Source organism: Poecilia mexicana, unplaced genomic scaffold (assembly GCF_051168715.1).
Source record: "Poecilia mexicana isolate PSO_F unplaced genomic scaffold, ASM5116871v1 scaffold_15, whole genome shotgun sequence".
Classification (NCBI taxonomy): domain Eukaryota; kingdom Metazoa; phylum Chordata; class Actinopteri; order Cyprinodontiformes; family Poeciliidae; genus Poecilia; species Poecilia mexicana.
Genome location: NW_028263384.1, coordinates 8132245 through 8153631, shown reverse-complemented (window position 1 = coordinate 8153631; position 21387 = coordinate 8132245). Strand labels below are relative to the sequence as shown.

Here is a 21387-nt window from a genome sequence, read left to right as displayed (position 1 = left end):
CTGCAGAGACAGTTTTAAAAGGCATGTAGGAGGCAGAGGTGTGGAAAAACATCCTATATTCTCTCAAATGGTAATCTTATGCTGTAACATTGATCAGAGCTAAGGAGCTAAGTTTTATTATTTTTTTGTTATGATGTAGTTTTTGGATAAAGTTGCTTTTTATTTTTTTATTGGGATTTGTAAAACACCAACTCGACTTCCGTTATAGACTTAGATGATGCCACATACTGTGCAGAATTATTCATACCACTTTTTTTTAAATCTACATTTTATCTGTGAAGGTTTGAGTATTGGAGAACATTTGTTAAACAAATATTGATTATGAAGAACCAAGTAACACAGAGAAAGGTCTGATGTATAACTGTTGAGAAGTTTAACGCAAATGAGGATTTTATTAATCAATTAATCTATTGATTATTCTGACAATTGCGTATACAAATAAAATATTGCGGTGTAGTACCTACTTAAGCTAGTAAAATAAACTTGTGAAAGAGAAAAAACACTGTTTGGTTACTTTAATAAGAAGATATTTTACTGTTTAAAATGCAGTGCCACATAAACATCACTTTTAGACTCAAGTTTGAAGTATGAAAAAACTTTTTTTAAATGTAAAAACGAATGAGAAATAAAAAAGCTAAAATACTTTTTTAAAATAAAATATATAATGTATAAGAACCGATTATCAATTTTTTATTTTTTCACTTCCTTATTCTTCATGCAATGTTAATCAAAATATGTTTCCTTGTAACAAGCTAATTCATGCACTAATAGTCACAGATAAATTAGTTTTTTTTCCCAAGGAGAATCAAAACATCGCCTGTGACCTCAATGAGCATGTAGTGGATATTTCACGACATCATTTTTTTATCATTTTTTATCATTCTTTGTCTTTCTTGGCGATGCTTCTGTCACTCGCCATCTCCCTGCATACCTGCTAATAGCACTTAGCATTTCCTCCCCAGCAGATTGGCGTAACCTGTCAGAGTTGATGGGAAGACATCAGACAGATGAGGGCGTCCATGCATCTTTAAAAACGTCTTAAAATAATCTATCTCAAATTAAGGCCTTGAAATGTCTTAAAATCATTGAAAGCTGTAGGTTGGTCTTAAATACATTAATAACAGGTCTTAAATTTTGTTTTTGCAAGACTATTTAATCGTGTTTATTCCATGTACTCCTTTCAAGTGGGACTTTTCTGTCCAGCAAATGTTTTGGTCACATGCAACCATCTACATTGCAGGGCATGACTCACTGCTTACATACCCTTGGTAGCTAACTAGCAAGCCAGCATTCTTGCGTCTATCTTGGGTAAGTGCAAATTTATCGTCAGTTAGTTGGACAAATTTTTGTACATTTCTTTTGACATGTATATGTCTTAAATTCCATCCATAACGGTCTTAAAAAAAGTCTTAAATTTGAGTTGGTGAAACCTGCAAAAACCACAATCCTGAAAGAAAACCTGTTGGCAGCTGTAAAAGACTTACAGCTGCCAAAGTTTGGTTTACCTTTGGTAAACCAAACTTTGGTAATGGTTTACGTTAAAACAGGACAGTGATACAAAACATGCAACCTGAACTACAGCGGAGATCAAAGCGGATCAGTGTGTAAGAAGGTTCCAGTCAAAGTCTAGTCATAAATCCCACATTGCTCTCTCAAAGTTTAACGAGCAATATGTTTAGTCTCCAGATGCTCACTTAGCAACATTAGCACATAGTTCTACAGAGTGTGCTTCTGGGGCTAAATGCAAATTCACACAAACATTTACTTGACATATTTGAAAGCCCATTCATTTTGTTTTTCTTCTGCTTCACATCAATGCTCTTTGTGTTGGTCCATCACATCATACAAATAAAATCTCTTAAAGTTTGTACGTGTAACATTGCAGAATGTGCAAATGTTGAAAAAATAGACACTTTTTCATAACTTTTTGAGAGTGATATGTCTTGGTAAAGTGAGCAGAGCTGTGAAGAGGACAACACTCTAGCTTGCCCATACTTAGTGGGGGACAGGACCTTGGCCGGCCTGGCCTTCCAGGCATCCCTCCGGATTAGGCCGCCACAGAGAGGAGGGGGGGGGATTCAAATGAGGCATGACTGAACACTCAACCAATAAAGGCTCTGACCATTCTGCTTTGAAGTTTTATTTTTTATTATGTGTATTCTTCTCTCTCTCCATGAGCTTTGCTGTAACTTCAGCAACTAGCCATGCGCCATGACTTCTTGTTCTTAAATGTTCTGCATGAGCCTGGAAATACAGTTACTCCAAGTTTAGCAAATAAAATAAAAACACCAGATTTTTACATCTTCCTATTAAGAGGGTGATTATGGATATCTTTGAGTTTCAAACCAAACGGATAAATACTGAAGGTATCGTTACATAATTTCTACATATTATTATGGATCTTTCTCTAATCTTTCATGTTTCTTGAAAATTCTTACAGAGGTAGGTGATATAAACTTAATGTTTTATCACAATATTTTGTGGTACTACTGAGATAACATTAAGTTACAATAACTATACATTACTACTTTTTTAGGTAGTAATGTAAGACAAGATACAGCAATTATAGTCCTATAAACACAAATGCTAATCTTGAACAAGATACCCACTAGACATGTAAAGAAGTGATTTGTGTCACTAAGCCTTCACAAGGTAGCTGTATTTTCAAACTTACTGATGCTTTTCATGAACAAATGGTGGAGAAAATGGAAAAATCATTGATCATGATAATATGGACAGTTTTGGGGGTTCAAAACATCAGAAATTGGAATTTGTGGCATCAAAATTTATCGTGATAAATGATAAACGATACAATGACCCCTACGTCCTTGTCTTTATTTTGACCGTCTCGGTCACCTCTCTAATCAGCAGCTGTTCAACTTCTCAACTGCTCAGACAGGCGGACCCTGACTGTAAACTCCAACAAGTTGGAGAAATCCGTCCTTCTGCAGGTTAAAGTGACGTTCACCAATAAATTCTTGCCATCAGTCACTCCCTCCTCAGCTCTGTGTATTGATGTCCGCCAGATAAACGTGAATATCTTCTTTGCGCTTCACCTCGATTTGACTGATTTATGTAAAAAGTGGGAGGAGGGAAGCTTTGAAGGCCTGCTTTTGGCGGCGCAGTACTTGTACCCTTACTGACAGAATTTAATAGCCCACTAATAATAACATGCATATTTTGGCATAAAAGACGCACCTCCACACATTTCCAGCACACACTTTGCTTAAAAGCATGCCCACTCATAAATGCACAGTGCTTTGACAGAAACGCAGCAGCGCGCTTCAGAACCACCGCGGCTCGGGCTGCGGCCATCCAAAATAAAAATAAAACAGCGGGCAGCTTGTTGGAGTTCCTTGTTGCTAGGGGTTTCCCTGAGGGCGGGTGGGGGTGAGCCACCGACTGAGGGGGGTTGGAGAGTTGGGGGTTTTCTGGTGATGGAACTGCTATAAATACATGCCATCAATGTTGTGCCCTGCTGTGTCCTCAGTTCGGCCCATGCAAGCAAACTGTATGTTATCAGAGCGGTCGGCACAATCAGCCTAATGCACAAAGTGCTGGAGCTGTAGTATACAATCCATGTTATACAGCCTGGTGTCACCGCTGGCCTGTGTGAGATAAGACTTAGTTAATGTGGCTTTATTTAGCCTCAGAAATGGCCTGATTCTGAAATCCAGGGTCTACTTAGTTCAAGCCAATTTAAGCCAGTCGTTTGGTTTGAATTTGAACTCTTCTTATTGAGTTCCACGATGGAGTATTAGGTCCCGGCTACAAGAATTGTTTTTTATTTTATTTTTTTAAATAATGAGAACGTAGTCATGATAACAAAACAAAAACATATTTTTACTTGACGACTTCTTACAATTATGAGACATCATTTAAGTAAGAAAAAAGCTTGGATAATTTTTTGCTTTTGTGTCGGCGTTCTCATACATTTACTATGTTCTTCTAATATTGCAACTTTATTCTGGGGATATTCAGTTGTAGTATTTGTATTTCTACTTAGATGCTGTACTATTTTATTCTCGCATTACTACAACAGTATGTTTCTAATATAATGACTTTATTATTGTAATGAACGAAAAAAAAATCGTAAAATGTTTTTGTAAAACGCAATGGCGGCATTGGGCGTGCTGACATCACTCTGAACTATGGAAACGTAAGGAGTGCACTGGTGAAAAAAATCCAGATTTTCTAAACATTAAATCTTTAAAAAACAAAAATTAGATTAATCAATAAAATTGACTCATTGCCCAGCCATATGTCAGTTTAAAATCTTTTTAAACTGTTGAAATTGAAAGACTTCAACCAAATTAGCTACTTTGTCTTAGCTTGCACTAAAATATGCACTAAAGTTTCTAATCTCTGGTTTGGTTAAAGCCAGAAATAAAGATTGTCACCCAAATGGAGACGGAGAGAGAGAGCCTTTAAAGCTGGGTTTTAGCATTTTATTTTATTTTTTTTACTTGACATTTTGAAATGTCTTTTGGAGCTTCTGTTAGCGATTAGCAAGATTACCTTGGCTATCATGACGAAAACGACAAAGACCTAGAAAAAAATGGCTAGTGGTGCTTTTCTTTGTCGAGTTATTATAAGAAATTGTTATAAAAAATGGTTATGAATTAGATATGATAGTAAAGTTAAAAAATTTAATTTATTAAGGTATTTTATATAGATTTGTATAAAAACAAGTCGTTTTGTCTGTGCACCATTAGAAGTTTAGATTCTGTCAACCTGAAGATAAATGCTCTGTTTTAAAGGTCAAAGGGCATTGTCGTATCCTTTTTCAGCCTCTAGTTCATTTTAAATCAGAGTTACAATCGGACATTTTTAAGTTTAGATGCCAAACAAAGCATCCGAACTCCATTTTTTGCTAACTTCTACAAATATCAAGGTATATAGACAGTTTAGTCCAGATTTATTATAGATTCAGTTTTAGCTAAAATCTGACTTTCAAACAAACATACACATAATAAAACCCAACTAAATGGAGATTATGGGCTGTTGAAAAAAAAAATAAAAAATCTAGTTTGGAATCTGAACATGGTCAATTTTGACAAGTATGTTGTTTATATTACATCCTGCCTCTGTGTCCTTCAGTATGATTGCTACACCCTCGTTTACTCAACCCAACCCCATTATGCTAATTGGCTCAGTGTGATGTGTCAAACCCATGTAATTACTGGGCTGTGCATGTAACCTTCTCATGTTTACCCACCGTCATGCCTCATCTTGGCTGCCCGGAAAGCCACACAGAACGAGGCTGTTATTTTCAGTCACACTGCAGCTTCCATGTTGCTTCCTCTTTCCAACGCCCATCTCGATTCAGGCCGGCTGGCCGCTAATGGAGTCACATGTCTCCATCAATGTGCAGGGTGAACTGTTAAGGGCTTAGCATGCTCAGGAGGATGCAATCATTAATGACACTTTTGGGAACAATGAGTTTTTTTTAATTAATTTATTTATTTAAATAATTACTCAAACAGAGAGTGGAAATGGATAGATTTTCTGGGTTCTGCTTTGTAGCGGTTGGGCCTCGGATAGCTCAGCTGTTTCAGGGTTATCTTGCTGATTCGGGAGGTAAATTATCAGCCAGACTTCCAGACGTCTTGCAGGGGTCTTCGTTGTGTTACTGTCGTTTTATAATAATATAATAATGCAGTAAAAACGACTCATTCTCAGAGGCCGGCGCCATCTATATACATGTTTTCATGCATTCCCCTTCTGAACAATTGTTTAAGTGTTCCTTTTCAGTGTGTGTCTGCGTTTAAATGTGTGTGGATGTGGGCTACCTTGGGGGCTAATGGGTTCCCGTTGCCTAGTAACACTGTTGTGGGTGCATACAGCATTTATGAAAGCGTGTGCACACACACGCGTGTGTGTCTGCGCGCGCGCTCAGTGTTAGACTATATGAGATTATCATAATCATCTCACAGTTACATCGGGTGTCCCTCAGAGCTGCTCATTAGCATGGCGGTGTGAGGAGCCTCTGATGATGCAAACCGTTCCCATTTCTTCTTCTCGCGCTAAATGAAATCACAGCTTTAAATGCATCATTCTGGCATGTTTTATAACAGATTAAGCTTTAAAAACACTTTATAACGCAAGATATCTTAACATGCGTGTCTTCTTATGTTTCTACATTTGACAGCTTATACATGTCGAAGCGTCATAAATCCATCGTGTGTGGCTGAAGTGTGAGTTCTTACGCTGAGGTGAAAATCACATCCGTCTTTCTCCTCAGGTTTATGTAGGAGGTTTGTGATCAACGGCGGGGTCCATTTTGTGTCTCGAATCATTGAGCCTCTCGTTTCCTCGGTAAAAACCAAGGAAACGAGGCGACAGCAGACCACGAATGCATACTACTGTATTAGTCACTTTCTTCTTAACCCCCTCCTGCTTTGTGATTATTTTTTTTTCTTTTTTTCTGTAGCAGGTGTTGAAACAAAAAAAATCACAGAACATCTCCTACCTTTCTTGGCTCTCACATCTAGTTGTCACCTTTTCATCAGACTTTTCTGCAGGAACACAGCTGTCTGTAAAATTCAGACTGCACTTTTTTGTTGTTGTTGTTACTAGAAGTTATTTGAAGCTTTGACTTTTTTTGTAGGATTTTCTCTGCATTCAGCAGGAGCGCCGCCTCACTTCTAACCCTGACGATAGAAAGACTTTGAGCTTACGTTGATCACACAGTAGGAAGAACTTGCATAAGTGCATCATGTGGTTGTAGTCGAATCAGACATGCTCATGTTTTCCTCTCTTAGCCATCAGCTATGACGCAGTTCTGGTATATTTGCCAATTTCTTTTTCCTGCCATAGTATATTGTTGAATTGGTAACTGTAAAGTATGAACTAATACTGTACACGTAAGATATTTTAACACTGCTTTTCTCCAAAAGGGTTTTTGCTTATGTAAGACCTAAATATTTAAAATGCAAAACAGTTTATTGAGGCCCAGTGATGAAACACTAATTATGTAAAAAAGTAAAAATAAAAGCGTATAATGGCAATCATCCTCTGACTGAGTTTTACTTCTGTAGTTCTTTTTGCACACTTGTATTCAGGTACTTAAGCTCATGACAGTGTTGTGGTCTAATTAGCTTCCTGTTCAAGATGTTGGTGACCAGATTGTAAATTATTCTCAGTGCATTTATTCTTTTCTTTTTAGACAGAGAGGTTTCATAGCAAAAGAAATGAAGAGCTACATTTTCTTTTGAAGAATGCAGCTTGGGTAGACAAAATGCCAAAGAGTGGTACATAACATGCTAATGGCTGCTAAATCCAGTGGCGCTATTTATTTTTCTTGACGCTGATTGGCTGTACTCAAAAGAGCAGAGATGAGGAAGGCAATAGATGTTATCATAGCAGTGCTATGACGATTTCCTCTGGGCATATTAAAGCCTTTTCAGCTCTTTGGTGTTTATTAAAATAAGCAGTTTTAAGCGTCCTTAAAGGGCGTCTCATGTATTAGCAGATTCTGGCTATTTGCAGGCATTTGTGGTTTCTAACCTTGATAGAACTGGTTTCAGGTCAGTTTGATTAGCTTAGCTCAAGTTTTCTGGGTGTTTTTAGTAAAGACTTTTTGTTCTCAGTAGGTGTTGAAGGCACTAACGGCACCGCATAGGGAGAAAAACTTGAACCCCTGGTTTTGTAGTACCTGAATGAAACGTCATGTCTGTCAGTAATCCTAATAAATCACCTGCTTTCTTCACGACTTTGACACCAAATCATAAACCCCGGATTTCTCTATTATCACAACTTTATTTCCTTCCAATCACTGTTGCTGTTCTCAGTCTAAAGAGGCTCAGAGCCTTTGAGCTGCTCCACCTGCAGTTTGCATGACACCAGATCTTCTATTTGGCTCTTTAGTGCCTCATGCCTCTGCGTCAGTTTTTGCATGATGATAGTTACACAGTAAATATTAAGTTCACTGGTAAAGCCAGGCTTTTAAAAAACTGAAAAAAATGGCCCCATTTGCCAAGTTTTTGATGATGTTTTAATATTGTGCTAAGCTAACTCAGGTTAGCGCTAAGCTAACTCAGTTTAACACAAAGCATCTTGATATTGTCCTTCATTCATGGCCCCACCAGATCGTGATCAGATTGTCCTCTTATCTTTGACTTCCTCTATCACATTCATGTAAAAAAAAAAAATCAGTAACATGACAGGTGAAATTTGTAGTTATAGAATATAAATCAAGCACAGACAGACATAAAGGGTGAAACGATTAATCGTGATTAATCAATTATTGAAATGATTGTCAACTAATTTAGTGGTTAAGTGGTTAAATACAAAGAATCTGAAGAACATGATGATTTTTTTATTTGATTGACTGATAAATCGCCTAATTAATCTAGAATAATAGATTACTAAAATAATCATCACAGTCAGATTTTACCTCAACGTTTTTGCAGTGGTCATTCGAGGGATCTTTTCAGTCCTATTGATAACAAAATAAGCCAGCGCCCCTTCCTGAAAACGTTGTGGTGTCGTAAACGCAGCATATCCAGTGCTGTAATGATGAGCTCCTCTTGGCTGAGCTGGCTGCCATGTGGTTCTCTGATGCTGGCAGACATGAGACTTGTTGGATTGAGACTGAGAAGGGTACTCGGGCTGTGAGAAGGCAGTCGTCTTTGCTGCCATGAATAATACATGTACCTACACTCTTGGCAGCTTCTGACATCAATAAGGGATCTGGCCGCTGTGCTCAGATGTTCTCCGCTCAATAGCTGTATCAAAATTTGCATTAAACATGTTGTAGGGCTTTTTTTTTCTTGTCTTTCTCATAGTGGGCTTCAGTACATCTGAGCCGATGATGTGGCACTAAAAAAAAAGCGGTTAGATTTAAAAGACCTACTTTGTAGGCATATTTGATTAACATTTATTTATTGTACCAATGACCCTAAAGGTTTTAGCTACTGTTGATTCATTAATTAAAAAAGAAAAAATACTGGTAGTCTTTAGTAAGATGTAGCCAAATAACTGAAGTTATTTTAAGGGAGGAGGAACAGTTTTTATCTTTTCAGAAATTTTTTTAAATTCCTGCATTGTTCTCACATTACGGTTAGATTTATGAAAAAAGATACAGAATACTAGTATACAACATAGAAAAGAAAATTTTAATTAACATTCAAATAAAAAAATGTTCTGGAAAAACTCAAATTCTCAGAAGAACTCTTGTCAGCTAAATTCTGCTTTATGTTAAGCCAACCATACTTTTGGAAAGCTTGGGTTTAATTCTTATTAATTGAAGACTCACATTAAAATAGCAAAAATAATAAAGTAGCCATGCTGTGTTCAGGGCTGGAAACAATTGGATTAATCACAATTAATTGACATAAGCTAACTTGGTAATCAAATGATTAACAAGACCACAGAGACTAGCAAAGTAAATTTCCAGAAAGAACAGTCGGCGTAGTAATTAAACAAAAACATTAAAAGTAAATACATACTTTTTTCATTTAAGAGAATAAAACAACATGTTTGAACTAATGTCCAACCCAGAACTCAAGTGGGACAATTTTAGCTTCCCTTGTACAAATTCTGTAAATAAAACCTGCTTTTAAGCACCTTTTGCTATCCAACTCTTCATCAGTTAATCCCAAAAAAAATAATCAGTAAATCATTACTATCATTACTACACTGTATTAAGTCGAGCAGAAAGGGCCGGGCAAAATTACATTTTAGGCAATAACCGGTTTATTTTCTTATTTTCAAAAAGGAATTGAATTTTCTTTTGTGTTCATGTATTTCTAAGTGATTAAATGAATAATCTGAAGAGTGTGCCAATTTTATTTCTCTGTTGAATCGTCAGAATAATAGCAAAATCTGTTGCTCAGATAATCGATAGCTGCAGCTCTAGTCACTTTATCTACGCTACATATATATAAAGTGAGTTTGATTTAAGTTATACTCCCCAGACTCATGGTATATATTTGGTAAGAAGTGCTTTTTCCATCTTAAATGTCCATGACTTGAAAAGCTTATGGACTCTCACACCTCGGGTCGGGAAAGGACACGTTTGGCTGTGCGGCAGGCTCTCCTAAACATGGCTTTGATTTACAATACTAAATCTGTATCTGTAACATTGATACTCCATGTACGGGCTCAGCTGTTATGAGCTAAGCTGGTGTCATCTGCTGTGAACAGGAAACGGGAGGCTGCTGATAAGAAAGTGTTTTGTGTCAAAGAAGAGCCGCTTGCTCAGCTCCGATAACCGGTCCTAGTGGACAGAGCCAGGCCCAGGGGGAAAGTAGCCCGTTTTAAAAGCGTGTGCTTGTTTGTGGATTTATTCCCTTTAATGAATTGAAATAATTTGGTGACCTCTCCCTATTAATAGTTACGTTTTATATGTGCAAATTTAATGGAAATCAGATACAGAGTGACGCATAGTAATTGGTACCAAATGCTCAAAGGAAATATTTGAAACGAGGTAAAATCGCTGTTGTATAACCAACTGAATTCATCATGTTTTTTCAGCTGAAATTTCCCATAGTTTGATTAGAAATGTTGAGAATGTTTTCTTTGAGCTCCTGTTCTTAATAGATCTTGTTTTTGTTGAAATATTAACCCTCTCCCTTTTAATAGTTATTCTAATTTTAGGTCTGTTCCTTTAAGGATTTACGTTGTTGGACCAGTGACCCCATCTTATCTCTTCTCTTAGAGTTTAGTGAACTCAACGCTCCTCAATAATATTTATCATACTCTAGAGCTATTTAATAAAATGTATTGCCAAATAATCTAACACTTTATTATTCAGGGGAAAGGAAATGTGAGGTCATTCCAGGCCGCTGAACAGTGTGATAGGTTTACTTCTCTCGGCCGTAAACATAAAAGAATATGGTCCTAAAAGCATTTTATTGGGGCTGGTGACAACTTGCGTGCTCCAGGTTTAGGAGTTTTCTTCGGATCATGCTCTGAACTATTGCCTTACATGACTGCTGGACAAGCACAGGATTAAAATAAAGATTGCTGCAGAATTGAACACTAAAAAATATTGAATTGCAACCTAATAAAAATAAAGAAAGACATTGGTGGCCTCATTTTAACTTTTGTTTGATTTAGAATGGATGGTGCCATGCCCACCATGTTTTTGTGCAACTGTTACTGGTGTGTTAAAATAAACACAAACAAACAAAGCTTAGCCTGGTGGGGTGACGAGCAAAGCCTGGTGGCCCGCCAGACTTATAATACACTGGGGGAAACCCTAATACATCTGGCCAGTAGGTTAAACGTCCACTGCCCTTAATGCCCTAGCCTGATCGATTCTAGTAAATCATGGTGAGTAGGACTTGAATGGGGAGATGGGTTGGTATCCAAAAGGAATGTACTTGTAAATGGAGGACTTGAAAAAGTTAATCTAATTGTTAGGGTTAGGGTTATTTATTTACTTTTGATGTTGTAAAGTCATCAACTGATTCAAACTAAATTAAGTGATCCATCGGTATGAAATCGGGCTCAGCTGTCAACCAAAAGCTTCATAGCAGGCTAAACGGATCCCAGTATCTTCTCAGAATAACCATAATTCAGTTTTTTTTCTTGCTTAGATTTTTCTTTCTTCAATGTATTCTCTTATGTTAGATGGACGATATGCTAAACTGATTTGTATTGTTGGATTCCCACTAAAACTCATGACTGTTGCAAATCGTCACAACCCCTAAAGCAAAGCCTTTTTTTCTTCTTCTTCTTCTTTTGCCAACATTCATACAACAGTGCTCTGCTAACAACGTGTACCTGAAGGCAAATTGAGGAAAACGGTTCACATTGGACAAAAAACTGGACCCAAAAAAATCCATACACCGGGTGGCGGTTTTAAAAAATTTCCACCCGACTCTCAGTTTATTGCAATTTTGCCATCCTAAGTTTCTCCCTCTCAATCTGTCTTTCTCACCCTCTCTCATTCCTCCTCTCCTTCCTCCAACACATGCAGATTAGTCATCGAGCTGATGTAGCTGGATTGCTGAAACGCAGGACACCACGCACACTCGCCATCCTGCGTCCCTTGCCTTGCATCATGTCAGAAAACAGCAGAGTCATGCAATTACAGCCTCTCCTTTTTGGTTCAGATCACATCTAAACGGCTGAGGCCAAAATATCAGCTTTGAACAATTCTCATTGTTGTCATAAAATGGACGTCACTAAATGGATGAAATCAGCTTGGAAAATGCCCCATTATGACTTCTTAGAACTTTGGCTTCATTCAAATTAGCCACACATATCTTTTTGAAGATCTATGCCTTTAGGGACCCTGCGTAGAGCACATAAAGTAATAGTTTGTGGTTGGCTAGTGTGATCATGTGACTGTGTGAATGAGCTTATATAGTAATTAACAACAGACCGCGTTATTGCTCCTGGATTACTCCTAGCTTATTGCTCAGCATAGCGACCTAAGAGGTGAGGCGTTTTCCTTATGGCTGGAGAAAAAAACACCCAAACGGCGTCTAATAAAAATGAACCACCGGCCGACAACAAAGGCTGTAAGTTTGCAGAATTCAGGTACAATCTCACAATCTTTCTTCTTGATTCTATTTTTTTTCTTTTTACTTTCTCTTGATTTAGGTTGAAAGCGGTACTTCTCATTTTGGGTTTCCTTAATGTTTGCAGTCTAGTAAGTCAGTGGTTTCAATAGTTGATAGGAGCATAACGGGCAGCTGTGGTGTGTGTGGTTCTGTGTCTTGAGGACGTCTGTCGGGTCGTCATTGACCCGTTTGTAAAACTTGTAAGATTCATGACATGCAGGTTTCGTAAAGGGTGTCATTTGCATAAAAATCTAGTTTTGTTTCTGCTCGACATGCTTTCAGATCGGTGCTTACAGGCCAGTTTTTTGTTCCTTGTGTTCAGGCTGTCAACACAATGTCAATCCAACACTTTCACACATCGTGGCTCATAACCGCTGTAAGTTTGCAGAATGCAGGTACAATCTCATAATCTTTCTTCTTGATTCTATTTTTTTTCTTTTTACTTTCTCTTGATTTAGGTTGAAAGCGGTACTTCTCATTTTGGGTTTCCTTAATGTTTGCAGTCTAGTAAGTCAGTGGTTTCAATAGTTGATAGGAGCATAACGGGCAGCTGTGGTGTGTGTGGTTCTGTGTCTTGAGGCCGTCTGTCGGGTCGTCATTGACCAGTTTGTAAAACTTGTAAGATTCATGACATGCAGGTTTCGGCAAGGGTGTCATTTGCATAAAAATCTAGTTTTGTTTCTGCTTGACATGCTTTCAGATCGGTGCTTACAGGCCAGTTTTTTGTTCCTTGTGTTCAGGCTGTCAACACAATGTCAATCCAACACTTTCACACATCGTGGCTCATAACCGCTGTGATAATCTAGAACTTTGGTCAGATGCCCACAAGGACAATGTCTCATCCAGATCCTTGTCCGTCTCTTTTCTTTTTCTCCCTGTTCAGTCGATGCTGATGAGATTAAGAGGCTAGGGAAGAGGTTTAAGAAACTCGACCTAGATAACTCGGGCTCGCTCAGCGTGGAGGAATTCATGTCTCTGCCGGAGCTGCAACAGAACCCGCTGGTGCAGAGGGTTATCGACATATTCGACACGGACGGGAACGGAGAGGTGGACTTTAAAGGTAAGCCACAGACCCGGCCGGAGGGTTTGATGCCCAGTTCTCAGCTCCAATGTTATTGGTCTGTTCTTCGTAAATGAAGACACCAACGAGATGATTTTGAGTTTTATCTATTATGAGATATTGTTTTATGGGGCTGAAAGATTTGTCTTTGCTTTAAATAGAAAAGTTTGCCTAACGTGTTTTTGTGGTTAAAGGATGCTAGAAAACAAACTGCACATCTCAAGAGTCTCAGGTGTTCGTATGATTGCTAAATGAAGGCTGACAGTAGAATCAGTCTGGAAAAACTCCTCAAGTTGAAAGGACAACACAGTTTTTTTCAAACCCTGGGTGTATTTTTTTATGTTTTAAACTCAACTACATTTGTTAACTGTATTGTTTTGGTTCTGTTTTTGATTTAGTGCAAATTTGTCATGCATATCATTTGTGTACAAGAAAAAATTATTAGTATTCTCTCTGTTTATAAGGAAGAATTACTTTGTTAAAAAATAAACTACAGAATAAAAAAGTAAAATAGTAGTAGGTCATTAGTAGTTTTTTTTTTTTTTTTTTAATGGAAAGTATTTTGATGTGCTTGATTTATACTTTAAAGCAATAATTCCCAAATTCAAAGTAAGAGAAGTCAAATGAAATGTAACTTAATGTCTGCTTTTGGGTTGAAATTAATATTTTTGGTTTCTCCTCAAAAACAAACAAAAAAATCCGATCATTTTCTTCAATCAGACAAATTTACTTGGTCTTTATATTCATTTAAAACATTTTTGATTAACGTTATACCAAAATTCAGTATTATGAATCATTTCAAAATTGTCACCCTGCCCTGCTAGACCTCCACAAATTACCAAATTTAAACAGTCTGTCAATGTATGACTAAGACGGGGTTTCATCTCTGCTTCCCCCTGACAGGTGTGTGGGAAAACCCTTAGTACAGCACAAATCATGGCTGTAGCACCTAATGGATGTTAAAATTTACAATAATCGGTTTTTGAAGCTGCAGAATATCTTGGTTTAACTGGAAACATGTGGGCTAAATTATCAATAAGTCATATCAAAACACAGCAAAGGGAATTTTATTTCGTCAGTAAATGATTCCCATTAAGTTTCTCTGTTAAACTTATGACATTTGGTCCCATAATTGAAACTTGGGTGAAAAAAGTTACTGTCCTTTAATTTAGTCTTTAAAATTTGAAAATCAAAAACTTGAGCAATTTGTAAAAAAAAAAAAAAAAGTAAAACTGCCTTCCTGTGCTTGGGCCATATTTGTGTGAAATTATTCCCAGATGTGGGTCTGGATTGAGCTTTGAATTTTGTAGAGAAATTGTAAAAGATGTCTATGATGGAGTGGAGCCTGGATTTACATACTTTTCTTTTTTTAATCTTCTCAGAGTTTATTGAAGGAGTCTCACAGTTCAGCGTCAAGGGAGACAAAGAACAGAAACTCCGATGTAAGTAAATCTGGCCAGTTCATCTTATCACAAAGCCATGTGTTTGTTTTGTTCCTCAAAAGGAGAGTTTTTATCTGTTTAACTTCACCTTTCTAATCGTGACGTTTTACTTCACCATCAAAGACACATTTCTAAACAATAAGTAAAACGTTGCACACGAATAATTTGCTCTTTCCCTTTTTCTTTCCATGCACATTCCAAACCGCAGTCGCTTTCAGGATTTACGACATGGACAAGGACGGCTACATCTCCAACGGCGAGCTCTTCCAGGTGCTGAAGATGATGGTGGGCAACAACTTGAAGGACACGCAGCTGCAGCAGATCGTGGACAAGACCATTATAAACGCAGACAAGGACGGAGACGGCAGGATATCCTTCGAAGAGTTCTGTGCAGTAAGTCGAAGCTCTCCTGAGGGTTTTCAGAGGGGAACGTTGACGTTTCTGCTGATCCTGCCGACTTGCGGAGGCGGCAAAAGGTCAAAGGTGAAAGAAATCTCTGGAAATACCACTGGGTTTTTTTTTTTATTATTGTTGTTGTTTTGCTGGGGCTTAACAGCTCTGGGTTTCAGTTTCAGCACTGCTTATGTGGGAGGAGCTGTGTGTAAGGCTGCTGTGGTGAGACTGCAGAGATGCTGTTTAAAACCAGCGGCTTCTCCTGTCATACTGATTTATAATCCGTCCTTGTTGTGGAAATTAAAAGTCTACTATCCAATTTCAGATCAAAGGGGCAAAGACAGCTGTTTGAACACAGTGGGTGTTCTCATTTTTTTGAAAAGCCACATCCACCGGCTCGTCTCTCGACGGCCCCCAGAGGGAACCGGTTTTGCTCAGAGCCAAGTTCTGAAATGAAAGGCTCCATATCTGGCTCTGACAGACACAGGGTCCGTATTTGACAGCTAGATCCCCAGAGCCTTGAACTAAAACGGCTCGCCGTCCCTTTCAGGGTGTATTTTCGGAACGGTGCAGGAGAAGAACTGCAGCTCAAACATTTCACGCTTCAAAGAGTTTATCACCGTTTTGGTCTGAGCCGTTCTGTTAGAAAATCTGTTTAAAAAATATAAAGATTGAGTTTGAAGGGTGTTGATAGTAAAACAAGGTTTGGAGTATTTACAACCTGGTGGTGGGCTTGTGTTGCTTTGTATTTAGGTGCCCTTTTATATTTGGGTTTTTCTTGCCCTCACTTATCAGTTTTTGTGTTACTAATACATATACACGGCCACAATGAAGAAAAGAAATTCTACTTTTATGTGTGTATCTTTTAACATTTGGTTCGTAAACTATGCCAAAGCTTTATAACCTGTTTTCAGTTTAGCTCGCCAACAAACCAACACAATAAATGTCTTGTTAATAAAGCTGATGTTCATACTACAATAATCCAGTCCAGATTTTTCAATTTAATCCAAATTTGTCCAACTACATCACTGTTGAATTGTAAGCTATCTTAAGCACTGTTGACTCATGATTTTCTAGTCAAATATTCATAATGCCATTAAAAATTAGTTGATTTGGGGGTTTTTTAGCAGATGACCAGAGTTGACCATTCAACAAATGCATCTACGTCTTTTTTCCCCACATGTGATTTTACTCACATTTGAGTTTCTGCAACACTTTTTAATTTAACCTGGTAGAGCTGTGATTTAAACTTTGATTTGTTCAAAGGTTTTAATCTAATCTGATTTTTGTGAGTAGATCGGTACCTTTCTGTTGTATTCCATACGTAGCTGTATACTTTGAAGAGATTTTATTAGCACAAGGATCCTACTTACACCCAAAATGTTTATCATCCATTTGAAGCTGTTTGGTGTAAAGAATCAGCTGTTAACCTTGAAATAAGAATGTTACGGTTTGCTATAACCACTTCCTACATTTTATCTATTCAATAAACAATAGAGCAACAATTATCCCTACTCAAACAAGTATAGCTGTTCAAATGTTAGACAAACATTGAGCAAACATTTAAATTAAACACTCAAATTCTCCAAAGCGATTAGATTTGTAGTAGTAAATTTTCTTAGTGCACCGACATTATTGCTTGTTGCTTCTTAGATTAACCCTGAAAGTACAGCAACCAGATGTCTTATTTGGTTGATCTATTTAGCTAGCTGCTTGATGGACATGAAATGTACACTTTCTAAGCTGTCTTAAAAAAGTTGACTTAAACTTAGTAATTCTTGTTTTAGGCCTTGACCTCCTGCATAGATCCAGATCTTCTACAAAATCTTAATTTGTCGTCTTTCGTTAGCACTTTCATTCATCCACTCCTTCTTGTGTCAATTACTTTTAGCTCTTTGTTAATGTTTGTTTACAAAATTAAATTCAAAACCGTCTTACACATCAGACTGCTCTTTTGTCACAAAAAGGTTTGTGTAGCAGAGTTTTGACAGTAGTTTTGAAAGTGCAAATTTATTGTCAGATGGCTGGACCGTTTCTGTGGAGATATAGGTCTTAAATTTCATTCATAATGGTCTTAACAAGTCTGAAATGTGAGTTGGTGAAACTTGCAGAAACCCTGATTTTACTTTCACACTCTTCTCCGGCATCTCATTAAAAGAAGCTTTAAATAGTAGACAACATTTTTGTGGCTTTGACCTCAAAGCTTATTAAAACCTTCATACAGTGGTGCCCAACTCACGCCCCCATGTTTTACAAATATGAGCACATTTCTCAGTTTGGTCGGTTCCGTCTTGAAACTTTTTGGATTTTATGACTTATTCATGAGTAAAAACTCCCAGCATAGAGATGTCTGTGTTCAGATGTTTGTCGTCTCACCTCGGTTTCGTCTCTTCCTCCTTTCCTTCACCCCCAGGTGGTCGGAGGCCTCGATATACACAAAAAGATGGTGGTGGACGTGTGAGCGCCCTCCGCTTGCTGAATCCCCCTCCTCGCCCTCAACACTCGCTTTTCTCCACCATCTCCGAAGATCTGCTCAAAGACGTCTGGCAAAACGCTCTCTGTGTAACTCAATGGAAGTATTCTCTCTCTTTATGTCTATCTCTCTGTGAAGCCGCTTTTTCTTTTCTCTCATTTCTTTCTTCTTTTTTTTTTTCTTTTGTGCTTTTTTGCTTTCGAAAAACCACGGGCCTCGTGAAGCCAACTTTGAAGTGTTATTGAACTGTAAATCCGCAATAACCCGGTCGTAGCACTTTAAGAGACTGAAGGACATCCATTTGGTCATTTGCAAAGAGCATCTCTGGTTGTGGAAGAAAAAAAGGAGGGAACAGGGGATAGAGGAGGGACGCAGTGAAGAGGCTGGTTGGCTTGTTCATATTTCATCCTTTTTTTTCTCTCTTTTTTTTGGTAATTGTTATTTTTGATATTTATTTTTGTTGTCTTTTATAAAGAAAAAAATACAACTATATATCTGCATTTATTTTTCTTTTTTTTTTTTTTTCTTTTGAGAGGACGTGTGTAGTGTATTTACACTTGCAGCAGTACAGCTAGAAAGTAGGGTATGAAGTGCCAACCAGAACATATCCAGAACCAGTTCGTTATTAACTATCATCACTGCATTCATTCACACGGAGGGGAAAACCGGAGGGCAACGCTTCCAACTGCACGACTGCGAGGCATCGTAAATACAAAACAAAATTTCGTGACGTTTTTTTTTTTTTTTTTTTGGCTCCCACGCTCAGTTTGAACCGACCAGTAAAAGCTTCCAATCTTAGCGACGCTTCTCATCGTCTTTTTTTTTTTTTTTTTAAGATTGCTAGTTTTATTTATACGTAAGAATGTGTTTATATTGTCGGACATCATCCCTGTTTCCTATCATGAGATTCTAGCTAGGTTCAATTAATGCCAAGAAAATGTCTTTCCAGATAAAGAAAAAGGAAAAAAAAAAAAAAAAAAACTTAAACCAGTCATGGTTGCAAACTGATAACATGGTTTACTCGTGAAGAAAGCATTGCGCATCCATAATGACAATCTCCAATGCAAAGAATAGTTAAGCACTCGCTATTGAACCGTAGTGGAAATCATGCTTTTTTCCGTGACGCTAGCAGACCATGCTGGATGACGTTTTGACAAAGAACCGAGAGAGAACAGTTATGAGATTTTTAGGCTGTTTGTGCGAGGATAAAGCAACTTAAGAGACTTACCTGCAGGCAGCAGTTGTCATTTGTTGTTTTTTTTTTTTTTTTTTTTTTTAAGGAAAAAAAAAAAACGATATGTGTATATTAGGTAAACGATGTGTGCTCATCTTATTGAACCGCAGCAGGAGGAGGAGGAGAAAGAGGAGGAGGAAGGCTTTGCCTCTGAAATGTCTCAGTGCAGCACAGGACGGGTCAGTTTCCTTCAACGCAAAAACACTTAATCTTAACACGTTAGCATGATCGGTGTGCAATGGCGCTAGACTAGTTTTTAGGATTTTCTGTTTTTATCTGGAGCGTGTACATTTCAAAAGTTGGCTTCCACTCCCACTTTTTTTTTTTATTATTACTATTTTCTCTCACAGTCATGTTGTTTTTCTCTCCCCCAATCCTTCTTTTTCCAAACTTGCTGATTCAAGCAGGGAGGGGAAAAAAAACAAAAAAAAAAACAAAACCTTAAATTCAACCAAATTTTTTTTTTTTTTTTTCCAAGGGGAAAAATGCTTCCTACTATTAACAGCATTGGGATAGATGTCCGTTTTGCTTTGGAGGCCAACTGCTAGTTTTAACAGGACTACTCAGTCAGATCTGGAGTGCTCTATTGTTCCCCATCCCTGAGCTCTGCACGGCTTTGGGCCTCCCTGTGCTTGCATGACATGGAAGTATATTTTTTTTTTGTTGTGCATGTAGATCAATTTTTTGAAATAAAACTCTTGTTTACACATGGATGGTGATGTTAATATATTTAAGAATTTTACGGTATACAATATGGATGTTGCCAAACTTTGGTAAATGTACACATATTATGAGCGGTAATCCAAATGAACTGAACTACATGTAACTTTTTTGTATTTTACCCGGGTCAGCGAGATGCTTCGATTCCAGTAAAAGTTGCATATCTGATCCTGTCTCAAACTGCCACACACTGTACTCAGCTTAAAGGGGAAATTTGATTTCATTTTTTTTTTCTTTTGTATATAAGTATTTGTTAAATGCAGTTCTGGCTCTCTGTTCTCTGTATAGTTCAGACCGCGCTTTAGTTTGTAAGTGCTACTTTTTTCTCTGAGGGAATTGGGTTCTTTTTAGTTTGCGTGGGAATATCTGAAAAGATTTAAGTTTGAGAACCTTTTTTTTTTTTTTTTTTTTCCTTTTTCTGCATGCTGCATATTATGCTGTGGGACTGTTGGAAACTTGATACTGTATGAAAATGAAATAAAATTTAAATAAACTTTGAAATGTTGAAAGTAACATTTTTCCCTCCCCTCATTCTGACTTCTGAAGATGTGAAAGATGGGGAAACAAATCAACACATTGATGCAAGAGCTGTACTACTTTCTCATGGAGAAGAGAGAGTTGAGTCAAAAAGTGAAGCTCTTGATTTACTGCTCGATATACGTTCCTGCGCTCATCTGTGGTCGGGGGCTTTAGGTCATGACAGAAAAGAATGAGATCATAGATATAAGCAGCCGAAATGAGTTTTTATTTTATTTTATTTTTTTTAAAGGTTGGATGACTGTACAACAACTTCACTGACCTTAAAAAAACAATTGAGTGGACAAAATGTATGCTAAATGTATTGTGGACTTGTCATCTAAAAACTGTCCAGTGCATACAACAGTTAGCAAAAAGTGTTTAGCAAGTTGCTGAGAAACTACGTTATCACCAAGTTTCTCTCATTATTCTGTCAGGACGTCTCACTGCTCTCGGCAGAACTGGTAGGGCTCGTTTCAATCTGCTGGTTCCTTGGCATTTCCACTGCTGTTAATAGACCACACAATTTCAGAAGCCTGGAGGTCAGAGCCGTCTGTCCCAGGAGCCTAACATCGTCCTGCTTCATCAGCCTCAGTCATTGTCCTGTTGGCCTCACCTTGACTCATTTAACTATGTCTTGTTATAGTGGCCAAATGTCTGTCATTGTCTTGCCTGAAAATTTCAGCAAACCTGTAAGGAGCAGGGACTTCTGTCTCGGTCAGCAACCTTCATGTTGGTAAACTTGCTTCATTGAGGATCGTAACGGTGGTGGACAAGTAGTTTCCAGTTTCTAATAGGCTTGTCATTGGTGGCTCCTGAACCATTATTGACAGTTTTGGTCTTATGGTGAAAACCTGGCATACAGCTGAGTGTTCCAACAGAACAATAATCCAAAACTGGTTTGTTAATAGAACTAGGCTAACAGTAAGATCCTGTGATAGCCCAAACCTCAACCCTATTGAAAATGAACATATAAAAAGGTAAAGATCCAAAATGTTTTAATGTAAATATTTGAACCTTGTGTGGATTTT

At 37.7% G+C, this 21387-nt stretch overlaps 1 protein-coding gene across 2 annotated transcripts in view; it reads left to right on the top strand.

Moving 5' to 3' along the window:
* Window positions 1-20353, top strand: part of ppp3r1a (protein phosphatase 3, regulatory subunit B, alpha a) — a 33898-nt gene extending 13545 nt beyond the window's left edge. Inside the window, exons 1-5 of one of the 2 annotated variants that reach the window (XM_088013479.1) lie at window positions 12328-12476; window positions 13402-13578; window positions 14961-15020; window positions 15229-15413; window positions 17827-20353. In XM_088013479.1, the coding sequence (XP_087869605.1) occupies window positions 12410-12476; window positions 13402-13578; window positions 14961-15020; window positions 15229-15413; window positions 17827-17874 (537 nt within the window). In that variant the 5' untranslated portion in view covers window positions 12328-12409 and the 3' untranslated portion in view covers window positions 17875-20353. Of the gene's footprint in view, window positions 1-12327; window positions 12477-13401; window positions 13579-14960; window positions 15021-15228; window positions 15414-17826 lie in introns of those variants that run through there. The other variant, XM_014974778.2, reaches the window with a different exon arrangement.
* The last annotated feature ends 1034 nt before the right edge of the window (window positions 20354-21387 follow it).